Genomic DNA, 24,426 nt, shown 5'->3' on the forward strand with positions numbered 1-24,426 from the left:
ATACAATAAAAAACGGTGAAAATTTAACCGTACAAAAGAATATTTATCGATAAATTATTCAATTTGAGTATTTTGTAGTAGAAGTAGGAATATACGTAAAAATTACATACTTACAATATATTTCTTTGAATGACCAACCCATAACAGAATTCATTTCGTTAAAAAATTATTCATAACTCACTCTACCATTATAATTGTGAGTTTAACAAACTAACCTGTGAACTACCTAAAATATATAATATATTTTATCAATAAAAATTATGTCTCCAAAAAAAATTATTTTTAATATTTTAAACTCTAAATTTTTTTTATATATTTTAATCTTTTCATTATAATATTTTGAAACTTGTAAAATTTTAAATATGCTCATATAACAATGGTTATAATATTGGTCATACTTATAATATATGTACCCAAACCCAATTTAATATCCGGTTTTGAAGCATCCAATTGTTAAAATCGGGTCAATTTTATTAATTTTGACCCTACCCGTATTCTATTTTATACATCTCTTTTACTAATATAGAGATAGGGATAGTCATTATTAAATCAGATAAAGTTTATAAAATAACTGACTTCAAATACATGGTATAATCCAATAACAATGACTATCCCTATTTTTGGTACAGGAAAATCTATTAAAAAGAATATAGGTCCTAGTTTTATCTTTTAGCTTTTTACAAAAAAGGGAAGGAAGTTAGAAAATAAATATTACCGTCCTACTATTAGCTTTTTAATATTATGATAATGTGTTTATTAGAAAGTCTATAATAACAAATCTTCGTATGAGTTATGATACACTCCCTCCATTCCTAAAAGATGATTTTTCTAGGAATAAAAGTTTGATTCAAAAAGATTATTTTTAAAGTTATAAATAAATAAATAATTAGTATTTACAAATTAGTTCAAAATTTTAAAAACCGTGAATCACAAAAATTATGCAGTTATTGTTAAATTTTAGATGGTTTCTTAATATCTGTGTAAAATCTAGAAAAATAATCATTTAGGAACAGAGGGAGTATTGTGTTTTTATAGATTTTTAAGTCATTGATTTCTCTTTTTAGTTTAAAACTTTCTTTGAATCAAAGTGTGTTCAGAGTTTTAGCCTTTTAATTATCGAGTCTTTTCAGGTTTTTGGTTGCTTTGGAATAAAACGAGTCGTTTAGGATGCAAACACACATTTGGAGATACAGATTCGTATAGAAGTGTCGGATATTTGGACTCATATAGAAAACTTCCCACCGCTTGATCTTTCTAATATATTCACACAAGATGGATAATGATGTTAGCTTTCATTTTCAAGTGTTTGTAAGAAAATTCAATGGTGCATTCACGAGGTATACCCAATTTTGTGATGACATATCATTCTGGCAATCAATTGAAGCAGTTGTAGAGGTTGAATCAGAGAGTGTCACATCAATCGGTCCACTTGGATACCGATCAGTCCAACTTCTCCCAATGAGACGAAAAATTTCAAAAGTTGTTGGATCGATGGTCCAACACATGGACCGATCCACCCCTTCCCCAGAGATAGTTTTTGGCTCATACTCGACCTGAAACACTCCAGATCAAACCCGTCTCGTCTTCTACTATCTTAAAACCTTATACTCGACTTTTTGGACACTAACTTATGGCCCAATCCCCAAATCAACCTATGACACTCAAACAAAGCATCATTTGGGTAAGCATCATTTTCAACTTACTAACACTGAACCTATGTGTGTAAGATAATTGGATTTATATGGCTCATTTTTGTACCAAGATACAAGGTTTGTAAGTTAAAAATGTTTGGGTTGACTTTCTTTAAAACCCCTCCTCCTAATCTAGAGAGTGTGCGGCAATATAAAGAGAATCATAATCTCTCTTCTATAAGCCTTATTATATGAGAAGATCTCCTTGCCTTTCAAATTCTTAGTATGCTTCCAAGAACTCACTAATTTGTTTCCCATACTTTTAAGATTACTTGATTCTGAACAGCTTCAAATCACTTTAAAATCTGTTCACCAATCTAAGAGAGTTTTGGAAAAGATAACAACATGATTTTAATGTTCTAAAATTTTTTATCTCTTTCCTTTCTAGAAACTTCTGTTTATCATATGAATCCTAAATAGGAGTGAGGTCTTTTATAAATCACATAAGAATTCAAACCTAGTTTACACGACAATGCCATAAATTATACGGAGTCCTTAACTAGCCCATATATTGACGTCGTTGTAACGCCCTGACCACCATCTTCTTTAATGAGTCTCACATTTTCTCTTCATATATGAACCCACCCTTATTCAACGGTCGGGATGCTATGTCTAAGAATCTTTAAAGACGTGGTTACCGATCCTACAAATCAATACAAACTCGGCAACCACTCTAAGAAATTTACCCATCTTAAAATAACTCCAGCATAAACACGCTTAACGGTAGAAGTCTCTCAAAATGGTTGAGTGAAAAGATAAGTGCACTTTAGGTGACATAGGTTGGTCCAATAAGTTTCTTAAAACCTCTCTATGTACGACAATTTTTTTTGGAAATCGGGGTATTACAATTCACCCCACTAACAAATTACAATGTTTTTGTTGCGCATTAAGACTGTAACTCCAAACGTTGTGAGCCCTTTTCGACTTTGATAGCTTTGTAACTCTCTGTTCGCCATTTTTTAACCCCAAACGTTATTGCATGTTTTTTTCAGCTTACTATATTTTGACATAGCCTTCTATATATATGTGTATATATATATATGTCACGCATCATATATTCATATGTGCACGCATTATTTCTCACAGTGATATGATATGCATAAAAACCGAATGGTATTTCCCATGCCATCTCATTTTTGCACATTCTCACTGTTCTCAAATTTTCAAAGTTCCTCATGTTTGCAAATCACTCAACTTGTTTGAGGTTTGATTTTGTGGTTCCCCGCATATCAATTCACTACATTCCTCCCGGTTTTGATGGACGGTGGAACTAATGTGTGGACGCTTTAAATATTTTTTTCCACCAAGAAAAAAGGAAAACAAAAACCTTGATAAAGCCAAAGTTGGTTTTTGTATATAATTACATAGTTGAATACGATAGATAACAAGATCAAATATAATTATAAAAAAGCAAAGCATAGGCCATGGTCTAGAGAACATAACATGTATAGTACTTTCGGGGACAAGCCATAGTGGAAGGTGATCCATCTTACGCATGAAAACTTCTGTTCCTCTTGATTTGAAAGTCTTGATATTTCTTGTTTAACATCAACCAACCCCCTTTTTTGTATTACATCATTCACTTTAATCGGTGCTTTCCCCTAAATATCTTAAGGAAAATGATAGATTAGTTATGGAAAAATAGTATGTATTTTGAGTTTTGAACGTTAGATCAATAATAGGAGAATTGGAGCTAATTTAGTAACATATAAGCGTATGAATTACCATACAATTTTAACCAAATGGTATAGACATTTCTGCATAGCATTATCCGATTGTCGAATCTGAATCGATCTACAGTTTGGGCAACCGAATTAGCCGAATAAACCGATACATTAAATTTTGGTTAAAATTAAAAATAATACGGAAAATAATACTTAATAAAACTAGATAATGAATTGTGGAAGCCTCCTTAATCCAGTTGTTATTACTTGTTAACTAAGGCCATGAATGTTTGCAAGTTTTTTGGTGGTTTTTGAATTATAGTTTTTGGTTTTTGGATTTTACTTTTTAGTTTATGGTTTTTAGTTTTCGTGTTAAAACTTTTTAAAAAAATGAAAAATAGAAAAAAAAATTAAGTCACGTTAAACAAATGAAAAACTCATAAATATGGATTTTAGATTTTATTTACAAATTGACAAAAACCATCAAAATCTAGATTCCCTATATTTTAGGAAAACCATTTTGCTCATAATCTTGATTGGCAATAAAGTAGATTTTCTTAAAAACTAAAACTAAAATCAAGTTCAAAATCTACAGCCATTCAAGGCCTAAGAGTTGATTAATGCATATCTACACCAACATGTCTGAGCTTAATTTAATAGGGTCGGAGAGGATTTTCTATGGAAGAATCGGCTTTGTAACAATTCTCATAATTTGTAATCATTAATGAATATATAGTTAAAAAAAGATAATTAGTTTTTTTTAATGTAAATTTATACAAAACTAGTGAACTCAACCTAACCGAAATATAATTTAGCTCTAGTTGGGATATATTTTCCATAACCGAAAATCTGAAATCTGAACCGAATGCATATGTCATGTCTATTCAAATCTTGTTATGATCTTCTCTTCTTTTTTTTTCCCCTATTGCCTCTCTAATGCATCTCCCTTGGCACCAATACGCATCTTAAGGCCAACAACTTTTCTATAACGATGATCTGACGGATCTTTACCCACATTGGTCGTGAAAAAATATGATCTAAATAAACACCAAACAAACTGAGCGTGTGAATGCATGGGCCATGTATATACAACACAGAGAGCACATACATGCAAAGTTGGAAACATATGGAAGTATGAATCACCTGGATTACATTATATACTCAGACATCATAAAAACATCATCATTTCTCTTTTTGAAGTAAAATCTTCCCCCACATTTAAAGTTTCATTTAATACATTATGCTAATGTTTGTAACCTAACTACTTCTTTATAAATACCCAATATTTCATTCTTCTTGTTTCCATATCTTCAATTCTCCTAACATATATATATTTTGTTTTGTTGTTTTCATTCTTCTCTTACTATCTCAATTTTGTCCCCTGACATATATAGGAATGTCGAATAAGTCAGTTTCTACATTTACCTTTTTCCTTGTTTTGCTTGTTTTGCATGGAGTTCATAATACAGAAGAGAGACATTTGAAAACTACTTCGTTAGAGATCGAGCCAGTTTATAAAGAGCCTGATCAGGCTAAGAGTCCTACCATTGTGGTCACATATACACGACGTAGAGTCCTTCGAAAGGCGGTCATCTCGCACCCTACTGACTTCAGGCCTACGAGTCCTGGAAACAGCCCAGGCGTAGGACATTCTCACGGGCGACACTGATTTGATCACATCATACTTCAAAGTCTACATCATCTATATATATATACTTTGTGTATGAATGTATCATTTTAAGACATTTCTTCTAATTTTATGATATGACATATATATGTATCATGTACGTATGTATCACATTGGCATTTCAATCTTAGTCGTGGTTTTGTTCCGCTGTCGCGTATTGTAAGTTTCTATAATGAATAAACGCTTTCAATAATACATATATAAATGGATTGTGGCGATGAGTTTCGAAAATTTTACTAGAAAGTATATTCAAATTATAGATTCTAGTGTTATATCATAGTTAAGAATGTTTAATAGATTCAGATTTTTTTCCTATCTTTTGCATATGTTATGAATCTTTCGTATATTTACACTCTTAAAGGAAAGAATAATGATATGTTCTTGTTTCATTAATTATTTCGGCTTCCCAACTCATTATGAAATTAGATAAATATGTTTTTTTTATAGATATGAATATAAGAAAGATTTGTTTTTTTTTTGGAAAAATCTAGTAGAGTTGTTTTTTTTTTTTTTAATCTAGTAGAGTTTTTCCAACCAATAACACCCTCTAAGAGGTTTTACTGTACTACATGTAGTAAAAAACAAACTCTAATATATTCATCAATTAAAACATATATTTATCTAATTTAATTTAATTCCTGACTAGCTTCTCACTTCGTCTTATCAGTTGGGAATGCATTTTGTTCCTTCCATAGATAATGAAAACACAGTTTGATGAGAACGTCTTTGTGAGAATCCCGAAACTGGTGTTTTTAAAGCTGCGAGTGTGAAACAATATTGATATTTAAATTTGTTTAAAGTTGTGATTTTAAAATTCTAACATTTGTTTAGTATTATTATATGTTTTGTATAATTAAATCTTAAGGTTATTATAGTTTAATATATATACAGTATAATGTTTCAGTAATCTGACCTGCTTAATTTTATTTTGTTATTGAAAGCCTAGCCCACAACGAACATGTTTTGTCATATTTATAAGTGTTATTTTTTTAAAATTAAAAATAAACCTAGCCCAATTTTTTTAACCTAATATAATTAATAATCAGTCATAAAATTAAATTAAGCAGAAAGAGAGATTTTTTTTTTAATCTCCTTTCAGGTTTTTATTTTTGTTGCACAACTCATGAGGACTACTCACGAGCAGCAGATATGTGTTGCAACGTTCTTTAAGTAAATTAAATGTTGGTTTTACAAGTAATTAAGTTGTATTGAATTTTTAATTATACTTAAAACTTAGTTTAGGAATTGCAAGAAAATTATAAGATCGTAAAGACACATCGACGCAACTCGATTGCAGATCAATTTTTGAATGATTGTTTAGTTTTTTTTTTTCTAAAAATGTGTTCAATACTATTACAAATGAGATTGTAATGAAAATATTTTAGGACATAAGGACAATAGAATGCTTTTATACATATTGCGCAGTTTTCTTAGACTATTTTAACCTGTGTAGATAAAATACATGAGTACGTCAGTGGCTGAAACTCTACACCATACTATAAAAGAGTGAGGACATGCAAAAAACAAGTGATCTCTGGTCTAGTCATTTATTTTGTATTATGCTAAAAGTTAAAAGTTAAAATACCAAATACAAAATTACTGGAAATGCATGTGTTCGGTTGTTTTTTTTTTTTTTGCACAACTAATATAACTATAGGTCTTTTCATAATCTATTTGATCTACATACTATAAAAAATTATACTCTTACACTATTTTCCAAGGATATTCAAATTAATTACATTAAAGATTTATTTTTGCTAATTAGTTAGCACATTAATTGAGGTACCTACATTGCACATAACATTTAAGTTAATTTTATTTATTGGTTTTAAATTATTTAATAGGTTAAGCAACATAATTATAAATATGGTAAATAATCTATATAAAGATTGCACTAAATAAGACCAAAATTTATAGATATTGTAAGAAAAAGTATTTATATAAAGATTTTTGCAAACTTAACATTTGAAAATGTGATACCAAAAGGGGTATTGTGAGTATGTTTTTGAAGAAATGATCAAATAAATGTATTTGGATTTTGGAGTTTAGCTTTTTTTATTTACAAAATGCTCATCAGTTTGATATATTACCTTTTGATACCTAAACAAACTTATAGAAGATTTTTGTTTGTTCGGTTTGAAGTTTTAAATCTCGATATAAAATTTTGTTTTCTTCTCTTACCTTTTTCAATGCTAAAATTCTTACTTTGAACCTCCAAATGTTGTTGTCCTTGTGCACTTGTCTTTTAAAATGAGTTAAAATTGTAAATTTTAAATTAGAAGACCAAAATAGAAGTTAAAATCATATTTAATATAATATACTTGAATTATTAATTTTTAGAGTAAAAAACAGAGCCAACTATTAAGAAGCCTCTTTTGTTCACCAAAAAATCAAGAAGCCTCTTTTACTCTATCTTGAAATAACTCTATTTTTAGGGGAAAAATAAATCCAAAAAATCCAAATTTCTTTTCAGAAAGTAAAGCTAAAAAAGAAATAGAACTAAGAAAATAATAAAGCATATAATATCAACAAAAAAATAATAATAAATAATAATAAGAAAAAGGGAAAGTACATCATGCGAGAGAATCTAATAACACAAACACTCATAATAGCAAAAACTAAACCAACCAACCAACGGTTAAGATCTATCTCTCTCCGTACAATCCAACGGTTTTCACAAAACTAGGTCAGAACTCAGAAACCGGAACTCCCATCAAAAACCCATAAACCCGACCCGTATCTGTGTTTGGTTAATGTTTTTCCCCACTTTAACCGGATAATTTGGACCCTAAACTTTGCCATTAATAGAACTCTCAAACACACACAACTCTCAAAACTTCCTCTGTTTGGTCCGAATCTAACCCTAATCTTAAAAAAAATCACATCACATCACATCACATAGCGCCGCAAATTAATGGCAGACGTCAAGATTCAATCTGAATCCTCGGATTCTCAGCCGCTTGCTGTCGACGACAACAACCCACCACCGCCACCGCAGCCTCAGCCTCCGGTTGAAGAAGAGGTTGTAGTAGAGAACCACCAACCAAAAGCATCTCTGACTCCACCGCCGCCACCGTATATGGCTATGAGATATCCACCAGCGGTTGTAATGCCTCACCATATGATGTACGCGCCGCCGCCTCCTTACTCACCTTATCATCAGTACCCGAATCAGCACCATCCTTATCAGTCTCGTGGTAATAACAATAAGTATCAGAACGCATCTAATGGTGAGAACAAAACCATTTGGGTTGGTGATTTGCATCATTGGATGGATGAGGCTTATCTCAATTCTTCTTTTGGATCCGCCGGCGAGGTTTGCTTCTCTCTCTTTATATATCATTCTCTCTCTTACATTATTACACAACATTTATGTATCTCTCTTTGATTAGCGTCTTTAGATTGTGCATTTAACAGTTTCTTGATTCTGTTCTCGTTGACTTTTAATGCTTTTGACCTTTAAAAAGATGCTCTTTTCAGAATCTATCATGTAAAGTTTGCTTTTTTTTTAATCTATGGAACTCACTGACTCTGTTTTTTTAATCTCTGTTTCTTGTGCAATTGATCTAAATGTGTGTACTTTATGTCTGGTACAGGTGCCGATTGTTTCTGTTAAGGTGATCCGTAACAAGCACACTGGTTTATCAGAAGGCTATGGGTTTGTGGAGTTTGAATCCCATGATGTAGCTGATAAGGTTTTGCAGAAGTTCAATGGAACGACTATGTTACGTACAGAGCAACCTTTCCGTTTGAACTGGGCTAGTTTTAGCACTGGTGAGAAGAGGTTGGAGAACAATGGACCTGATCTCTCTATCTTTGTGGGGGATTTGGCTCCGGATGTGTCTGATGCTTTGTTGCACGAGACGTTCTCTGAGAAGTACCCGTCTGTGAAAGCTGCTAAAGTTGTCATTGATGCTAATACCGGGAGATCGAAAGGCTATGGCTTTGTGAGGTTTGGTGATGAGAATGAAAGGACCAAAGCAATGACTGAGATGAATGGTGTTAAGTGTTCTAGTAGAGCTATGCGAATCGGTCCTGCTACCCCGAGGAAGACTACTGGTTATCAACAACAAGGTAAGTTCTTTCTGATTTAGGTAGTTCTATGAAGTTTTAAGCTTTTTGATTGATTGCTTCTTGTTAAATCTTGTCTAACCGGGTGGCTTATCGTTTTACGATAATGGAACCTTTATGGTCATCATTAGGTTCTTGATATTGCAGCAATATGTTTTGAGTCTAGTGTACTTAACTATTTGTTGGCTTTGGTAGGTGGATACATGCCGAATGGTCCCATGGCGCGTCCTGAAGGGGACACACTAAACACAACAGTAATTGTTTTTCTTTTTTTTGTAGCATCTTCTTGTTTTGTTATCTCCCTTTCATATGATTGTGACAAGAGAAGGTGAATCTTATTTTTGGTTATACGTCTTAATCCATGTTTTATAACATAGATATTTGTTGGAGGACTTGACTCTAGTGTCACTGATGAAGACCTAAGGCAACCTTTCGCTGAATATGGAGAAATTGTCTCTGTCAAGATTCCTGTTGGTAAAGGATGTGGGTTTGTTCAATTTGTTAGCAGGTAAGATACTAAGTGCCTATGTTGAATAGTTACCATGAATGAAGTAAGTATCTTATCGTTGTTCTGTCACCGTAAACGATTCGATATTCAACAATTGGTTGCAGACCAAGTGCAGAGGACGCTTTGGAGAAACTCAATGGGACTGTAATTGGAAAGCAAACAGTTCGGCTTTCTTGGGGACGTAATCCAGCTAATAAGCAGGTAAATTACACTATATGTCTACATAAGTGTCTAATCCTCCTGGTACAAGTGTACCAAAATGCACAATTTAGTTCAGTTTTTTCATTACAAGACCATAGAACAAGCCCAAAACTGTTCTTTATTACATTAAAGAAATATTTGTTTTGTGTTTAGAACCTAGTCTGAGATAAACTGACTTGATTGAATCATCCGAGCTTTATTGTTTATACTTCTTAGGACATTTGATTCATTTATTTACTTTTTTCTGTTTTTGAAAAACCTATTTGAAATGGTAAAACTTCATGGATGTTGATTAACAGTATATAGAGTTTAGCATCATTAAATTTTTTGATATGTATTCAACTCAAAAGATTCTTTTGATGAACTTCTGTTTATTTGGTGTGGTTGCACTTAGTTTTAGTTCAGTTCAGTTTGGTTTATAAGACTACTGTTACGGTTAAGCGTGAATTAAGTTTGGTTCGGTTTGGTTTTTACGCCCACCCTTCCTTGACTACTTTCCTGGTGTGATCTATACAATGCCTCTGATTAAAAGCATCTCTGATTGTAACAAGTTTTTTTGTTGTGTTGCAGCCAAGGGATAAGTATGGAAACCAATGGGTTGTACCATACTACGGAGGACAGTACTACAACGGGTATGGATACATGGCACCGCAGCCTCATGACCCGAGAATGTATCCCGCTGCACCTTACGGAGGGTATCCAATGTACGGTGGCCATCAGCAACAAGTTAGCTAAGGAAACTAAAAGCTTAATCTGATCATCTATCTGTAGGGCAAACAAAACAAAAACTCACTCAAGTTAGGTGATGTTAAGAGGTTCAAGGAGACAAAAAGTGGTTTGGCTTCTTGTCTCTCCTTGAGTTTAGGGCTTTTTATCTTTCTAGTGGAAAAACAAATTTTGGTGGAAACCATAGTAGTAATTTAGGGGACTTGGATTTGATTGATTAATTTGATTTGTTTCTTCAGAATGTTGGAACTTATTGATCAAAGAAGAAGTGAGTTGAACCGATTTGATTATTATATTTCCTTTGTTAATCATGTCATTAGTTTAACGCTGTCGAACAAATCTAAACACTTAGGTTTGTTTGGATATAATTATCGACAACAAGGTAATCACACTAATAACATCGGAAAGTGAGCTATTGAGCTTACATACTATACTACATCATCTAGGCTTTAACTTTTTAGGTCTCAAGGAAGCTAGTCCTCAACAACTTAAGCTATTTTTAAGGTCTTAGAATAGCTAAATTGAAAACTTTCTGTGGTAAAGTGGAAAAATATTTCGACAGTCTTTAGTATCAACAGCATAGTCTTACCACAATGTCGTCGGTTAATCACGGCCAATAAGTCAATAGTATGTATGGTACTTACTACCTATTTGAATGATATTAGACACAATGATGTTTGAATGTTTTGTACTTGTTCAAAATTCACAACTTAAAAACGCGCAAAAAGAACTTTAAGTTACAAAAGTAAATAACGCGCCAACAAATGTTAATAGAAATATTCCCTCCGTTTTACAATAGATGATTTTTTAACCAAATACGCACAGATTAATAAAATCATTAATTTTTTGCGTATTTTTAAATAAAAAACCTCATTTAATGCCTATATAAACACAATACAACCAATGACAAAATAGTTTGTATAATATAAATTATTAAAACCAATAAAATTATAATTAATTTTGCATAGATTTATGAGAAAATCATCTATGTTTTGAAAATAAAATAAGGCTAAAAGATCATTCCTTCTATAATGGAGAGAGTATTAAATAACATGCCAAAAATATTAAAGTTGACAATTATTAAGTATGCAAAATTTAATGACCTGAAATTAATAAATTATGAATTTACTAACAAAAAACACAAGATTAACTTTATAATGTTTGACTATAATTCTAGGGTTTATGGGTATAAATACATGGACTTTGAGAAGAAAAAAAAATCATTGAATCCAAAAATCTCTAAATGTTTCAATGATCTTTTTCATATATCTATTTTGGGTTATGTAATAATTCATGCAGTTTGATGGTTTTTGCAACTTGAGGCATCAAGAAAATAAGACTTGGATCCGATGAAGCCACATTATGGTTTTATTAGTATTGAATTTGAGGTTTGCCTCTCTGTTAGTGATATCATTGTTTCATTTTAAACAAATCTTAACTTGTTTCTTGTTTTATTTTGATTTTCAGGTGGAACAATATATATATATGATGAGGTTGATGCAAAAATATTATGTTTTCATATACAACTATGAGCCTTATAGTTGAAGATTTTGTTTTGATATTAACGTAGAACTTCTTCTAAAATCTCCAATATGATTTTCTGAATTTTAGTCCTCTAGAAAAGTATTAACCCTTTTTTTTTTAATGGCAATTAGAGAATGCCAAATGTTAATTTTTTTACTAAGGTTTCAACTGCCTCTGTTGCAAATTAACATGGTAATTCTATTTTTTGATATGACATATTACTTAATGTATTCATCTTCTTCAGAATTCACTATTTTAGTTTGTATAAGACACGTTAAAATCTTAAGAAAAGAATTAACTTTTGGCTTTTTGTTGATTGCCGTAAGGAATAGGGTATATTTGTTTCTTGGATTTTTAGAATTAAACTTTTTTTTTATGTTCAATAAGAGAGTGAAAATGGAAATAACGTATGAATCTTACAGAATCATGCATTCTTTATAGTTTTCCAATACAATACTATTACAAAAAATTATTGATAAATAGTTGGACTATATAAAATGAATAAAAAATATATTTTTTTGTATGCCTTATAAAATAATTTACTATGTCTTCTTTAACAAGGTATAAATGTAATTATATTAAATATAAATAAAGTGACAAATATATGTTTTTACAGTTTAACATGATAAAATTGATGTCTTCCTCTGTCTATTATTAGAAGCAAAGTTTACAAGTTTGGCGCGTTATTAAATTTTAAATTTTTTAAAAACTAAATCATTGTTATTACTCGACGTATATATTATTGATATACATACATATTATTTTCAAGTTAATTGGTGATATATTAACCGACTCTCTACTTATAATCCAACATATATATTATTGATTTAGGACATTAGGAATCGAGTATTGTAAATTACAAATTAACGTGTTTTTTTAATTCTTTTCCAAATGATGAAAGAAGAAAATAGACACTGAATATCAACATCGTTGTTTTTAGATCATCTTCACAAATCCAATTAAGAAACTCTAAAAATATCCTATTAAGCAAAACCTTCATGGGGTTTCTAAGCGAGAAAGTGTCATTTAATACATCAACTTTTTAAATTTAAGCTTAAAATCTATGAATTTGTGGGAAGTTATTCAATATATTAAGTTTTTGTTGACCAAAGCCAAAAAAATTACATTTGTTTTTATTGTTGTGTTTGGAGATTATTATCGCCATCAAAGCAATCACATATTATTTAAGATTTAACTTCTTAGGTCTCATAAATATTAATAAAAACATATTAAAACAAACACAAAATATACAACATACATTTCTTTTCTTAATAACTATTAAAAGAAATTGCCACGCGGTGAGTCGCTAAAATCTACTGTCAACTCTATTTCGTCGAAACTTCTTCTGTGTCATTACGAAATATATAGACACTTTTTTAAATATTTCATGAGAGAGAGTTAAAATCCAACTATAGTTTTAAAAGGTTTCGCATTGAGCCATCAAGTAAATAAGGGAGCTCTCAGAATATATATATATGTAAAAGACATAACTAGAATTACATATGTTGCCAATTCTAGGAAGATGTTTCACCATCGTTAAAATGTAGTGCTATGACCTATGACCTTTAGCACAGGGAGGAATTACTTTGAAGAGGAATGCATGAAAAGGTTACATGTCACATGTGCAAACGTTCATATTGAAAAAAACTGAAAATGTAGAATACTTTGAGCTTTGACAGATCCGCTGGAAACAAAAGGTGCAAGATAACTGGAAATTTACTTTACATGTTTTGAATTTGCCTTAACTCCTTAGCCACTTGTTCAATCATTGGCCTCTTCTCTGGCAATACGTCGACACATCTTGCAGCGAGCTCAGCGGTAGCGTTTAATGCGTTTTGCTTTGCGTCGTTTATCAGATTCGACTTCAAGAACACCAAAAGATCTCTTCGTGTGGGTAAAGGAACAGGTATTAGAGAAGACTCTGCAGCTGGAGTGAGGCTTGGAAACCGATCAGTACTAGAAGCTTGAATGAACACATCATGAGGCTCTAGTCCAGTCAGGATCTCAATAAGCGTAGCACCAAATGCGAAAACATCAGTCTTCTCGTTAAATTTGCCAGTATCTACTGATTCTGGAGCTATAAACCCTATTGTTCCTTCAACCAATGCTTGTACATAGGTTTCACCTAAGGGAATTTCTAGGGAAAGTCCGAAATCAAATAGCTTGGCGTTCAAGTTAGCGTCAAGTAAAATGTTACCTGTCTTCACATGTCTATGAATCAAAGGTCTGGATTTGCCAACATGGAGATAATCAATCGCAGCTGCAACCTGAGCAGCGATACGAACCTTGCATCTCCATGGCAGAATCAGTTTCTCTTCCTGCAAGTAGGCAGATAGATTCCCGTTTGGTACATATTCAAAGACAATTATCGGTACCTTGCTCTCCAAACAACAACCGAGAAGCTTCACCAGATTCCTGTTCGTACTGACGTATGCAGCTATAGCGATTTCCCTTATGCAATATTCAACGAGCTCATCATGATCATTCGTTTTCTTGATGAGAACAACTCCTCTGTTCTCAAGAACTCCCTGAAACAAGCTGTAGTTGTCGTCAAGAAGTAAGACAAGATTTTGGTCGTAGTCTTTGGTTGCTTGCTTCAGCTCGTGTTCAGAGAATACACAGAAAGGGTTGTAGTCACCATTCGAAATACGGATTAGTTCTTCAACCAGTAACCCTCCGTTCTTCAGTGATGATATCTCAGAGCAAGATGATTTGTACGATGTTGTCCTCTCCCCTCTTAAACAAGAAGTCATTAGTTTTCCCAAGAACATGGTTTTGATTTGAAGGAGCAGACATACGAGATCGGGATGTATTTTAGCAGGACTTTTAGAGTTGACCCAAAGAGAAGAGAAGCGTCCCGGACATTTCATTATTTATTGACTTTTCGCTCACACAATCCAAAATTTTGACAATTTAGTCTATAAATAAGTTTTTTATTTATTTATGAATATGATAAATTGATAATCATATTATACATGGTTGAATTCATTTTATTCAGGATTTTTATAGAAAAAATAAATAAAATATATTTTCTTAATTCGTATGTAACAACTTTAATTCCGCATAGTTCAGTTCAGTTTTTTTCATTACAAGACCATATATAGTACAAACCCAAAACTGTTCTTTCTTATTGTAAATAAATATTGATTTTGTGTTTAGAACCCTTATGTGAACCTAGTATGAGATAAACTGACTTGATTTAATTATCCAAGCTTCAATGATGATACTTTTTAGGACATTTGGTTCATTTATTTACTTTTTCTGTTTTGAGAAACCTATTTGAAATGTTAAAACTTCATTTTATGTAAGATCTTTTTCTTTTGGCTAAGATACCGATTGGTCTTATTGATCAAAGAAGAAGTGAGTTGAACCGATTTGATTATTATATTTCCTTTGTTAATCATGTCATTAGTTTAACGCTGTCGAACAAATCTAAATACTTAGGTTTGTTTTGTTGTTGTGTTTGGATATAATTATCGACATCAAGGTAATCACACTAATAATATCGGAAAGTGAGCTATTGAGCTTACATACTATATCATCTAGGCTTTAACTTTTTAGGTCTCAAGGAAGCTAGTCCCCAACAACTTAAGCTATTTTTAAGGTCTTAGAATAGCTAAATTGAAAACTTTCTGTGGTAAAGTGGAAAAATATTTCGACACTCTTTAGTATCAACGGCATAGTCTTACCACAATGTCGTCGGTTAATCACGGCCAAAAGTCAATAGTATGTATGGTACTACCTATTTGAATGATATTAGACACAATGATGTTCGAATGTTTTGTACTTGTTCAAAATTCACAACTTAAAAACGCGCAAAAAGAACTTTAAGTTACAATAGTAAATAACGCGCCAAAAAAGGTTAATAGAAATATTCCCTCCGTTTTAAAATAGATGATTTTTTAACCAAATGCACACAGATTAATAAATTATTAAATTTTTGCGTATTTTTAAATAAAAACCTCATTTAATGCCTATATAAACACAACTCAACCAATGACAAAATAGTTTGTATAATATAAATTGTTAAAACCAATAAAATTATAATTAATTTTGTATAGATTTTTGAGAAAATCATCTATTTTTGAAAAAAAAAAAAAGGCTAAAAGATCATTCATTGTAGAACGGAGGGAGTATTAAATAACCTGCCAAAAATAATAAAGTTGACAATTATTAAGTATGCAAAATTTAATGACATGAAATTAATAAATTATAAATTTACTAACAAAAAACACAAGATTAACTTTATAATGTTTGACTGATTCTAGGGTTTATGGGTATAAATACATGGACTTTGAGAAGAAAAAATATCATTGAATCCAAAAATCTCTAAATGTTTCAATGATCTTTTTCATATATCTATTTTGGGTTATGTAATAATTCATGCAGTTTGATGGTATTTGCAACTTGAGGCATCTACAAAATAAGACTTGGATCCGATGAAGCCACATTAGTATTGAATTTGAGGTTTGTCTCTCTGTTAGTGATATCATTGTTTCATTTTAAACAAATCTTAACTTGTTTCTTGTTTTATTTTAATTTTCAGGTGGAACAATATATATATGATGAGGTTGATGCAAAAAATATTATGTTTTCATACAACTATGAGCCTTATAGTTGAAGATTTTGTTTTGATATTAATGTAGAACTTCTTCTAAGATCTCCAATATGATTTTCTGAATTTTAGTCCTCTAGAAAAGTATTAACCCTTTATTTTTAATGGCAATTAGAGAATGCCAAATGTTAATTTTTTTACTAAGGTTTCAACTGCCTCTGTTGCCAATTAACATGGTGAATTCTATTTTTTGATATGACATATTACTTAATGTCTTCATCTTCTTCAGAAATTCACTATTTTAGTTTGTATAAGACACGTTGAAATCTTAATAAAAGAATTAACTTTTGGCTTTTTGTTGATTGCCGTAAGGAATAGGGTATATTTGTTTCTTGGATTTTTAGAATTAAACTTTTTTTTTATGTTCAATAAGAGAGTGAAAATGGAAATAACGTATGAATCTTATAGAATCATGCATTGTTTTATACTTTTCCAATACTATACTATTACAACAATTATTGATAAATAGTTGGACTATATAAGATGAATAAAAAATGTTTTTTTTTGTATGCCTTATAAAATAATTTACTAGATTTTCTTTAACAAGGTATAAATTTAATTAAATTTAATATAAATAAAGTGACAAAGATATGTTTTTACAGTTTAATATGATAAAATTGATGTGTTCTTCCTCTGTCTCTAATAATAGAAGCAAAGTTTACACGTTTGGCGCGTTATTAAAAATTTAAAATTTTTAAAAACTAAATCAATTTTATTACTCGACGTATGTATTATTGATATACATATATATATATCATTTTCAAGTTAATTGATGATATATTAGCCGACGCTCTATATATTAGCCAACATATATATTATTAATTTAGGACATTAGGAATCGAGTATTGTAAATCACAAATTAATGTAATTTTTTTTTTAATTCTTTTCCAAATGATGAAAAAAGAAAATAGACACTGAATATCAACATCATTGTTTTTAGAAATGCATCATCTTCACAAATCCAATTAAGAAACTCTAAAAATATCCTATTAAGCAAAACGTTTCATGGGTTTCTAAGCGAGAAAGTGTCATTTAATCTATCAACTTTTAAATTTAAGCTTAAAATCTATGAATTTAAGCTTAAACTTTTACAAATTAATAAAATTTAATATATTAAGTTTTTGTTGACTAGCCATTTAACAAATGTTGTTAACCAAAGCCAAAAACACACATGTCGTTAGATTGGATAACTGAGCAACTAACTATAGTTATTCTAGTCCTTTTTGGTTTCGCCCGCTATATATGATGTGTAAAATGGCTAGTCAACAGATTTTTGACGTAGTAAATAACGTTCTACAAAATTTATTTATTTATTTTTCCTAAATTTGACCAACTATAGTGACTTGTGTAAGACAGTAAGAGTGTCTAAAATGTAGAAGCATGGGTGTAAGTGTGCGTGTGTGTGTGAAGTAGACGTAGTAGTGTGAAATTTTGTAAGAAACTATTCATGAATGTTAACAATCTATATTAACATTTTTGCAGCAGCATATGAAATATCCTGAAGTTCTAACTTATTTACCGACAATGCCATTGATAATTTTTTTTATAAAATTAAATAATTTAATATTAATTATCACAATATTTTTGGGTATTTTCCATAAAATTTTCAAATTGATTACGAGTTTCCTTAATTAACTCTACCAAAATCCCTTATTAATCGCATATTATTTTCTATAAATGTTTCCGAAAATAAAATGAAAAAAAAGATCAGTCTTTAAACTATATATACCTTAAATATTATATGCCTAACTTAAAAATTAAGAATAATCCTACAATTAAGGTAAGCTAACTAATCTAAGATTCCATAACACCTATATAAATCAATATGTTTTCTATAAATATTTTTAGATCATTTCGATTTTCAATTGTTTGATTTTTTTTTAGATAATATACTTGCTTAGAAAAATATATCTAGGATCTATCACCCTTAACTTATCCCTAACATCTTCTTATTCCACTATAAATATAGATAATTTAAAGCAGCTAAGAACACAAAAACGATTTCCAACTATAGATTGGATGGACCCTCCTCCTACCAAAAAAACTATAGATTGGATGGAACTATTGAATGAATTATTACATAACAAGCAAAAAAAAAAAAAAAAAAAAAAACTTCAGGATCCCAAATAATCCCGTTTCATATAGAAGGGCATTTAACTTTAAACTTCTAGATTGGATGTCCTATTATATTTTACGAAAGTTTCTTCCTTGAGAGTACTCTAAACAGGTGATATTAAACGTATAATAAAAATACAATTTTTTCTGCATATATTGCAATTTGAATTTTTTTAAACAGATGTATATTACAATTTTTTTAAGCATATGAACAACATCCACATCAGGTATAATTTTTTTGATAATGGTTCAGAACTTTTATAAATAAGATTATAACCTTTCAACTACAAATGATGAGACGATAAACATGGGTTGACGGGACGGGTTGTAAGACGGGAAGGGTTGTTAACTACATATAAAGTTTAAAATATTTTGAATAATTTGAAACTTTTATAAAAGTTTAAGTGTTATTAATATTTTAATTCTACATTAAGTTTATACTAAAATATTATTGATTTTGCCATTTTTTTAAACTTGGATTTATTTTTTTGGCGATTATATGACATGACGGGGTATAAGACGGAGAAACTTGTAATATGCTTCCAACATATTATATGAGGGGACGAGTTGTAAGATGGAACGAGTTTGAGTTGATATTACTAAAAAATTATAATATTATTAATCTTACAGTTCAATATGGGTCCTTAAACTTTTTTTTTATAACACCAAAATAAAATATGTGTTATTAAACTGATTAAATAAACATTGATATTATGCAATTTTAATAATTATTAAAAATTTATATTAAAATTTTTTCTCCCGCGGTGTACCGCGGGTCAAAATCTAGTGTAGTATTCAAAATTTTAAAGTTGTATTTAAATGTGTTGTTGCGTCTCTCTCTTAACAAGACCACAAACTGAGAGACACATAGTAAAGAGTGAGAAAACTAACCTTTGAGAGTGAAACAGAGGCAATATGTGAGAAAAACAACAGTAATCAAGAAGAGAATGGTTTTCGAATCAAAGCTTGATAAAGTAAGTGATTTGGCACTCATAAGAACAATCTTTGAAACACATGTGACATATCTACAAGACTTTCTCAATTGAAAATTTTTAAGAGTTTTGAACTTACAACTTTTAACATTGAAAACATTAATATAATAATTAACCAAAGAATTCAAAATGTTTACATCTATTTCCTCTCAAATTAGCAATATACATTCTTGCATATCTTCTGACCCTTCATAAATTTTTATTCATCAATCTAATTGTTAACCCACTTCAAGCAAAGATCCGCTTTTACGGGTTTATGATCAGAGCCATATATTTGGTCTATGGAATCATAAGAGTGAAGAGTTGCTTGAAAATTATCAGTGTCTTGGATCTTGAACAAGATCCTATCTGTCCAAGCTGGAACTCTAACCTTATGACTTGTATCATAGTCGTTGCTTCCTACATTGTATTTGTAAGTTGGTTTAAACCCTAAAGTTCCTTCAGAGTAACCCTTGAATATTTCACCTCTCTCAGCTTCTTGCAAGAGTTGATCTTTACTCACAAGAACCTGCAAAAAGAAATAAAAATCAATAGGATTAAGATTATGTAAAATCTAACACATCTACTTAACATAATATTACATTTCCAAGAGAGAAAAAAAAAATACAAAAAAACAAAAAGGTAGAGATCAGTTTCAAAACAAAACAGATGATATAATATTTATAGTAAAAAATATTAATTGGATTTATTTCGATTTATTATTAACCGAAAAATCCGAATCTCTTTCTTTCGAATAACTAAGAGGTTCTGAGCATAAGCTCATACTTTCCTTAAGGCCCGACAGAGCATATTATATGCTCTCATCCCAAGAGCTACTAGAACCAGTAATCACTAGACTTTTGCGTGAGATCTTTACTAATTAAACTATTGGCTTTTGGTATGAAAAATAAAATCTTCATTCTCTATAAGTATCAAGATAACTAATGTTTGCATTTCATGGAAATGGAGAAAGGACTTACGGATTGAAGCTGGTTATGGATAAGAGATCGAACAGGACGGTTAGAGACATCTTGGATCCTGTAATTGAGGTCTCCAAGCCAAACAGTAAGGTCACGTTTCCTTTTGTCTCTTAATAAAAGTGAGTTTGCTATGTGTCTCAACTCAGTGTTTCTTTGATCCACTTTTTTTGCATGAGCTGCATCATCATTACAATAACAATTATTTATAACTTTTAATTAACTTAAAATTACCATCACCAAATGAAGTAGTTAAGCTAAGGTACCAGAGAGATGGCAAGAGATGAAAACCATATTGATGTCATCGTAGTTGATACGAATAGCCACGGCTCCTTTTTTTCTACCTATTAAACCTCCACATCCTCCTACTGAGTGTCTCTCAGCCTTTAATTCTGCAATTAATCTTACAAGATTATGTATTTTTCCCCATTGTATGAACATCCTTGATATCGAATTAAGTGCCCTTATGAAAATTTTAATATAAAGTTTGGCATGAAATACAGAGCTTTTTACCTTAAGTCCAAATTAGTTATATAGAAAAAGGAAGAATACAACAGAAATGTCAACAATTAAAACGTGTTTTATAAGAATTTAATGAAACTTATAGACTATAGTCTCTCTATTTTTTCTTTGTGTCACAAATGCCAAAACAGTACAAATGTGGAAGTCAAATTATATATCGATTGAGTTAACAGAAGAAGTAAATTTGTATATCATCTCCCCATTTTGGTTGCAAATATTACAAAAGTGAATAAATACTATTATTTGTTGTTGACAGCCAAAGAAAAAAGAAAAGAAATTATTATTGAGATTTTTTTTAATCTATTTTTTTTATCTACATTAGTTTAATATTCTAGGAAATTGCATAGATATTTTTTGACGAAATTATTTATATAATTGTTAAAAAAATATACATCTAATGAAGATAGATAAATATGTACCTTTTACTAATGAGTGTGAGTTCGTTGGACCAAACAAATATAGATGGATCGATTGCAATTTAGCCTTCCCAAGGAGCCTGCATATGGATCGAACTTTGCAATGTTAATTACAAAGAACACTCTTTGGTGCCTATATATCAGTAAAATAGAAAGAATGTGTAGAGAAGCTTACTCGTGAGTTGGAGATGAAGCCGTCTCCAAAAATTGAGCAACGTTTGCTTTTGGAGCTTCTTGTAAGCCAACCACAAGCAAATCGAACTTCCTGTCTTTGCCAAGAAGCTCAACCAAATCCTCATATGATACCTTCACATTTATATAAAGAAACAATCAATGATTAAATCGTAGTTGAAACTTGAATCTAATACTTTCTTTTAAGTGGAATCCCCTGGTTAAAGTGGAAGTAACTAGTGCTTTCGCATTTGAGGGAAATCGATCCATGACCTATACCAACAAGGCAACTCCTAATCTCAAGTAGAAACCATTAGACAAAGACCACTTGGTTAAATCTAATACATACTCTTTGTGTTCATCTTACGTACGTACCTTTCCATTCATGTTCCATGTGATGATACGGATGCAAAGATCTGCTTTCCTAGCAAAACTACAACTCTTTACAGCTTCGATTGTTTTAATACCATCGTGATGAGATGAGTTGTTGTTGCCAAACGAACCAATAGGAGTTTGCTTGTTGTTAGAAAACCTATAAGAAATATATTACAACAACACAAGACATTAACAACGTAATTAAGTTAAATGTCTATATTCATGATCTACAAAGACAAACATATATTTTTCAGATAGAGAACAACGTAAAAAAGGAAGATTCGTATGATAAGACAACTATTACCTTTTAAGTCCAAGCATCGAATTTGTATTCCCCATTGTCTGCATGCAGTGTTTCTCAACTAAAAGCAAGATTCTTAAGGTTCTTATAGAGAAAGAGAGAAAGAGAGATGAGTCTAGAGGAAGAAGTTGAGATATTTAAAGAGAAATGATATAATGAGAAATTTTTCACAAAGTCATCATCTATATATATTGATTGAGGCTGCTGATATAAGATTAGGCACATGCAATGTCTTACGTGGTTTTCTAGGAAAGTTAGGTGAATCAATGGTGTTGACTACGAAGACGTGTACGTCTTCAAATGGACGGTCGAATTTGATAATGACTTTGCTGGTTTTACATTTTCTTCATTAGGAAATCTCTAGAGGATATATAAAAGTACAGTCGAATCTTTAGAAGTTTCAATGTTGATATTATTTAGTAAACAAATGCGGATGATACACCTATCCACAATATCACATGTCATGTAATGTTCATTAATTGTGTTTTTTGTGTGCTTATGCAAAATATACGGTAAAACATTTAAAATTATTATTATTGGGACCAAAATATTTATTATTTTATTGAAATATCAAATATATAAATATAGAAATTTTCTTGAAATACTTGGTTGAGTTATTTATTTATTTTTTTAATTATTTTTTGTTATATCTTAACTCTTAAGATTCTAGAAAGGTTTGTCCACAAAAAAAAAAAAAAAGATTTTAGAAAAGTACTAAAAATTAATTTTTATTTTTCTATTATTTATTTGTATTTATATTTTCATGTACTAGCTAGAATGGGTAAAAGTGATTAGTCCATTTTATTCAGCATAAAAAGTGTTATGTTTTAGCAAAATGTAGAATATCTTTTGCAGCCATTTTTTTCTCCTATAGACTATAGTTTTTAGTTGATTAAAAAACGTTAAGTTGGTTTTGAATTATTTGTGAATTGGTTCAGTTAAAAGCTTTTTTTATTACTGTTTGTTTGTTTACTTGACCTTTTATGTATGCTACTCAAAGTGACTTGGACCACATTTCTTCAACTACAACATAAGACCTAATCAAGTGGTCGGTCGTGACCATTCATGATTTAACCATTAAACTAATAAACTTCGTCTAGTTTGTCTTTTTAACTCATTACAGAAATTACATATACTACATCCAAAGATTATTTCTAAGAGTTTGAGGCTGAAAAAATAAACTTAACATGACTTACCGGTTAAGTACTAAATCAGTTCGGTGTGATATATCATGACAAGCATGAATTAACCATTCTTACACCATAGAGTTACTTTTATTATCCATTACAAACAAAAGAAGAGAGTTACTTTTATTCAAATTTTACTTTTAAATTGATTAAAGATCTCAAAACTACTACATAAAATGTTCTTATCCATTAGTCATGGAGATTTTCAACAAACTAATCCTCCTCCACATATATCATATACATAAGATGTTCTTGTCCACAAATTTGTGTTGATGTTGGTTGTTGAAAGTTTAAACTTCTAGTGGCTCTTCTTCTATTAGAAGTGTTTCTTTTCCAGTCAAACGGACAAGAATATGACAAGTGGACGTATTGCTCTATGAAGTAGGGTCCTTGTATGGACTTTTTTGTGTGACATTTCTGAAGGCTCTATACAATCACATCTCCTATAAAAACTAGTATAGATCTTCCGGTCCCAGAGCCTTGAAATTGTAAAGGCCATACACATAAGTCAATAAGCAAAACCTCTCATTCCCCAGTCGATCACATATGCTAGCTTGTATTAATATTGAGCTATCTTGCTTGTTCATTAAGGTAGACCATGCATGGTACACTACACATCAAGCTAAATACACTCATGTAGGAAACAAGTTTTCATCATCATGCATGGGGTGCACCAGCTTCGTATATGTAGTAGCAAGGCAGTT

General features: G+C 30.7%; 4 protein-coding genes across 4 annotated transcripts; 2 read left to right on the top strand and 2 right to left on the bottom strand.

Moving 5' to 3' along the window:
* Positions 1-4,718: 4,718 nt before the first annotated feature.
* Positions 4,719-5,165, top strand: LOC17900463 (precursor of CEP1; the record flags this gene model as incomplete). Its single annotated transcript, XM_006306410.2, has 1 exon — positions 4,719-5,165. A coding segment is annotated over one exon (306 nt), but the record flags the coding sequence as incomplete, so codon positions are not given.
* A 2,631-nt stretch (positions 5,166-7,796) lies between these two features.
* LOC17897864 (polyadenylate-binding protein RBP47C) lies at positions 7,797-10,789 on the top strand. The gene is made up of 6 exons (XM_006307458.2): positions 7,797-8,358; positions 8,639-9,116; positions 9,309-9,367; positions 9,491-9,621; positions 9,726-9,822; positions 10,393-10,789. Exons 1-6 carry the CDS (start codon positions 7,957-7,959, stop codon positions 10,555-10,557), a joined length of 1,332 nt encoding a protein of 443 aa, XP_006307520.1. The 5' UTR covers positions 7,797-7,956; the 3' UTR covers positions 10,558-10,789.
* A 3,004-nt stretch (positions 10,790-13,793) lies between these two features.
* LOC17899733 (putative wall-associated receptor kinase-like 16) lies at positions 13,794-14,942 on the bottom strand. Its single transcript, XM_006305169.2, has one exon. It carries the CDS (start codon positions 14,940-14,942, stop codon positions 13,794-13,796), a length of 1,149 nt encoding a protein of 382 aa, XP_006305231.2.
* Positions 14,943-19,840: 4,898 nt separating this feature from the next.
* Positions 19,841-22,605, bottom strand: LOC17898827 (type IV inositol polyphosphate 5-phosphatase 11). Its single transcript, XM_006305243.2, has 7 exons — positions 22,539-22,605; positions 22,235-22,391; positions 21,864-21,994; positions 21,692-21,768; positions 21,017-21,142; positions 20,754-20,929; positions 19,841-20,302 (listed from the first exon to the last, which is right to left on the bottom strand). The coding sequence occupies exons 1-7, from the start codon at positions 22,580-22,582 to the stop codon at positions 20,006-20,008; spliced, it is 1,008 nt and encodes a 335-aa protein (XP_006305305.1). The 5' UTR covers positions 22,583-22,605; the 3' UTR covers positions 19,841-20,005.
* Between the last annotated feature and the right edge of the window lie 1,821 nt (positions 22,606-24,426).

Source organism: Capsella rubella, unplaced genomic scaffold (genome assembly GCF_000375325.1).
Source record: "Capsella rubella cultivar Monte Gargano unplaced genomic scaffold, Caprub1_0 scaffold_1, whole genome shotgun sequence".
NCBI classification, from domain to species: Eukaryota; Viridiplantae; Streptophyta; class Magnoliopsida; order Brassicales; family Brassicaceae; genus Capsella; species Capsella rubella.

What these genes read in the sequence shown, in the direction of transcription:
- LOC17897864 (XM_006307458.2), top strand. Translation starts at nt 7,957, where the DNA reads ATGGCAGACGTCAAGATTCAATCTGAATCCTCGGATTCTCAGCCGCTT. An exon ending in TACTGGTTATCAACAACAAG is followed by an intron (nt 9,117 to 9,308) that starts GTAAGTTCTTTC and finishes TGGCTTTGGTAG; the next exon opens with GTGGATACATGCCGAATGGT. An exon ending in TTTGTTCAATTTGTTAGCAG is followed by an intron (nt 9,622 to 9,725) that starts GTAAGATACTAA and finishes AATTGGTTGCAG; the next exon opens with ACCAAGTGCAGAGGACGCTT.
- LOC17899733 (XM_006305169.2), bottom strand. Translation starts at nt 14,942, where the DNA reads ATGAAATGTCCGGGACGCTTCTCTTCTCTTTGGGTCAACTCTAAAAGT.
- LOC17898827 (XM_006305243.2), bottom strand. Translation starts at nt 22,582, where the DNA reads ATGCAGACAATGGGGAATACAAATTCGATGCTTGGACTTAAAAG. An exon ending in TCGATGCTTGGACTTAAAAG is followed by an intron (nt 22,392 to 22,538) that starts GTAATAGTTGTC and finishes TATTTCTTATAG; the next exon opens with GTTTTCTAACAACAAGCAAA. An exon ending in TCCATAACCAGCTTCAATCC is followed by an intron (nt 20,303 to 20,753) that starts GTAAGTCCTTTC and finishes TTCTTTTTGCAG; the next exon opens with GTTCTTGTGAGTAAAGATCA.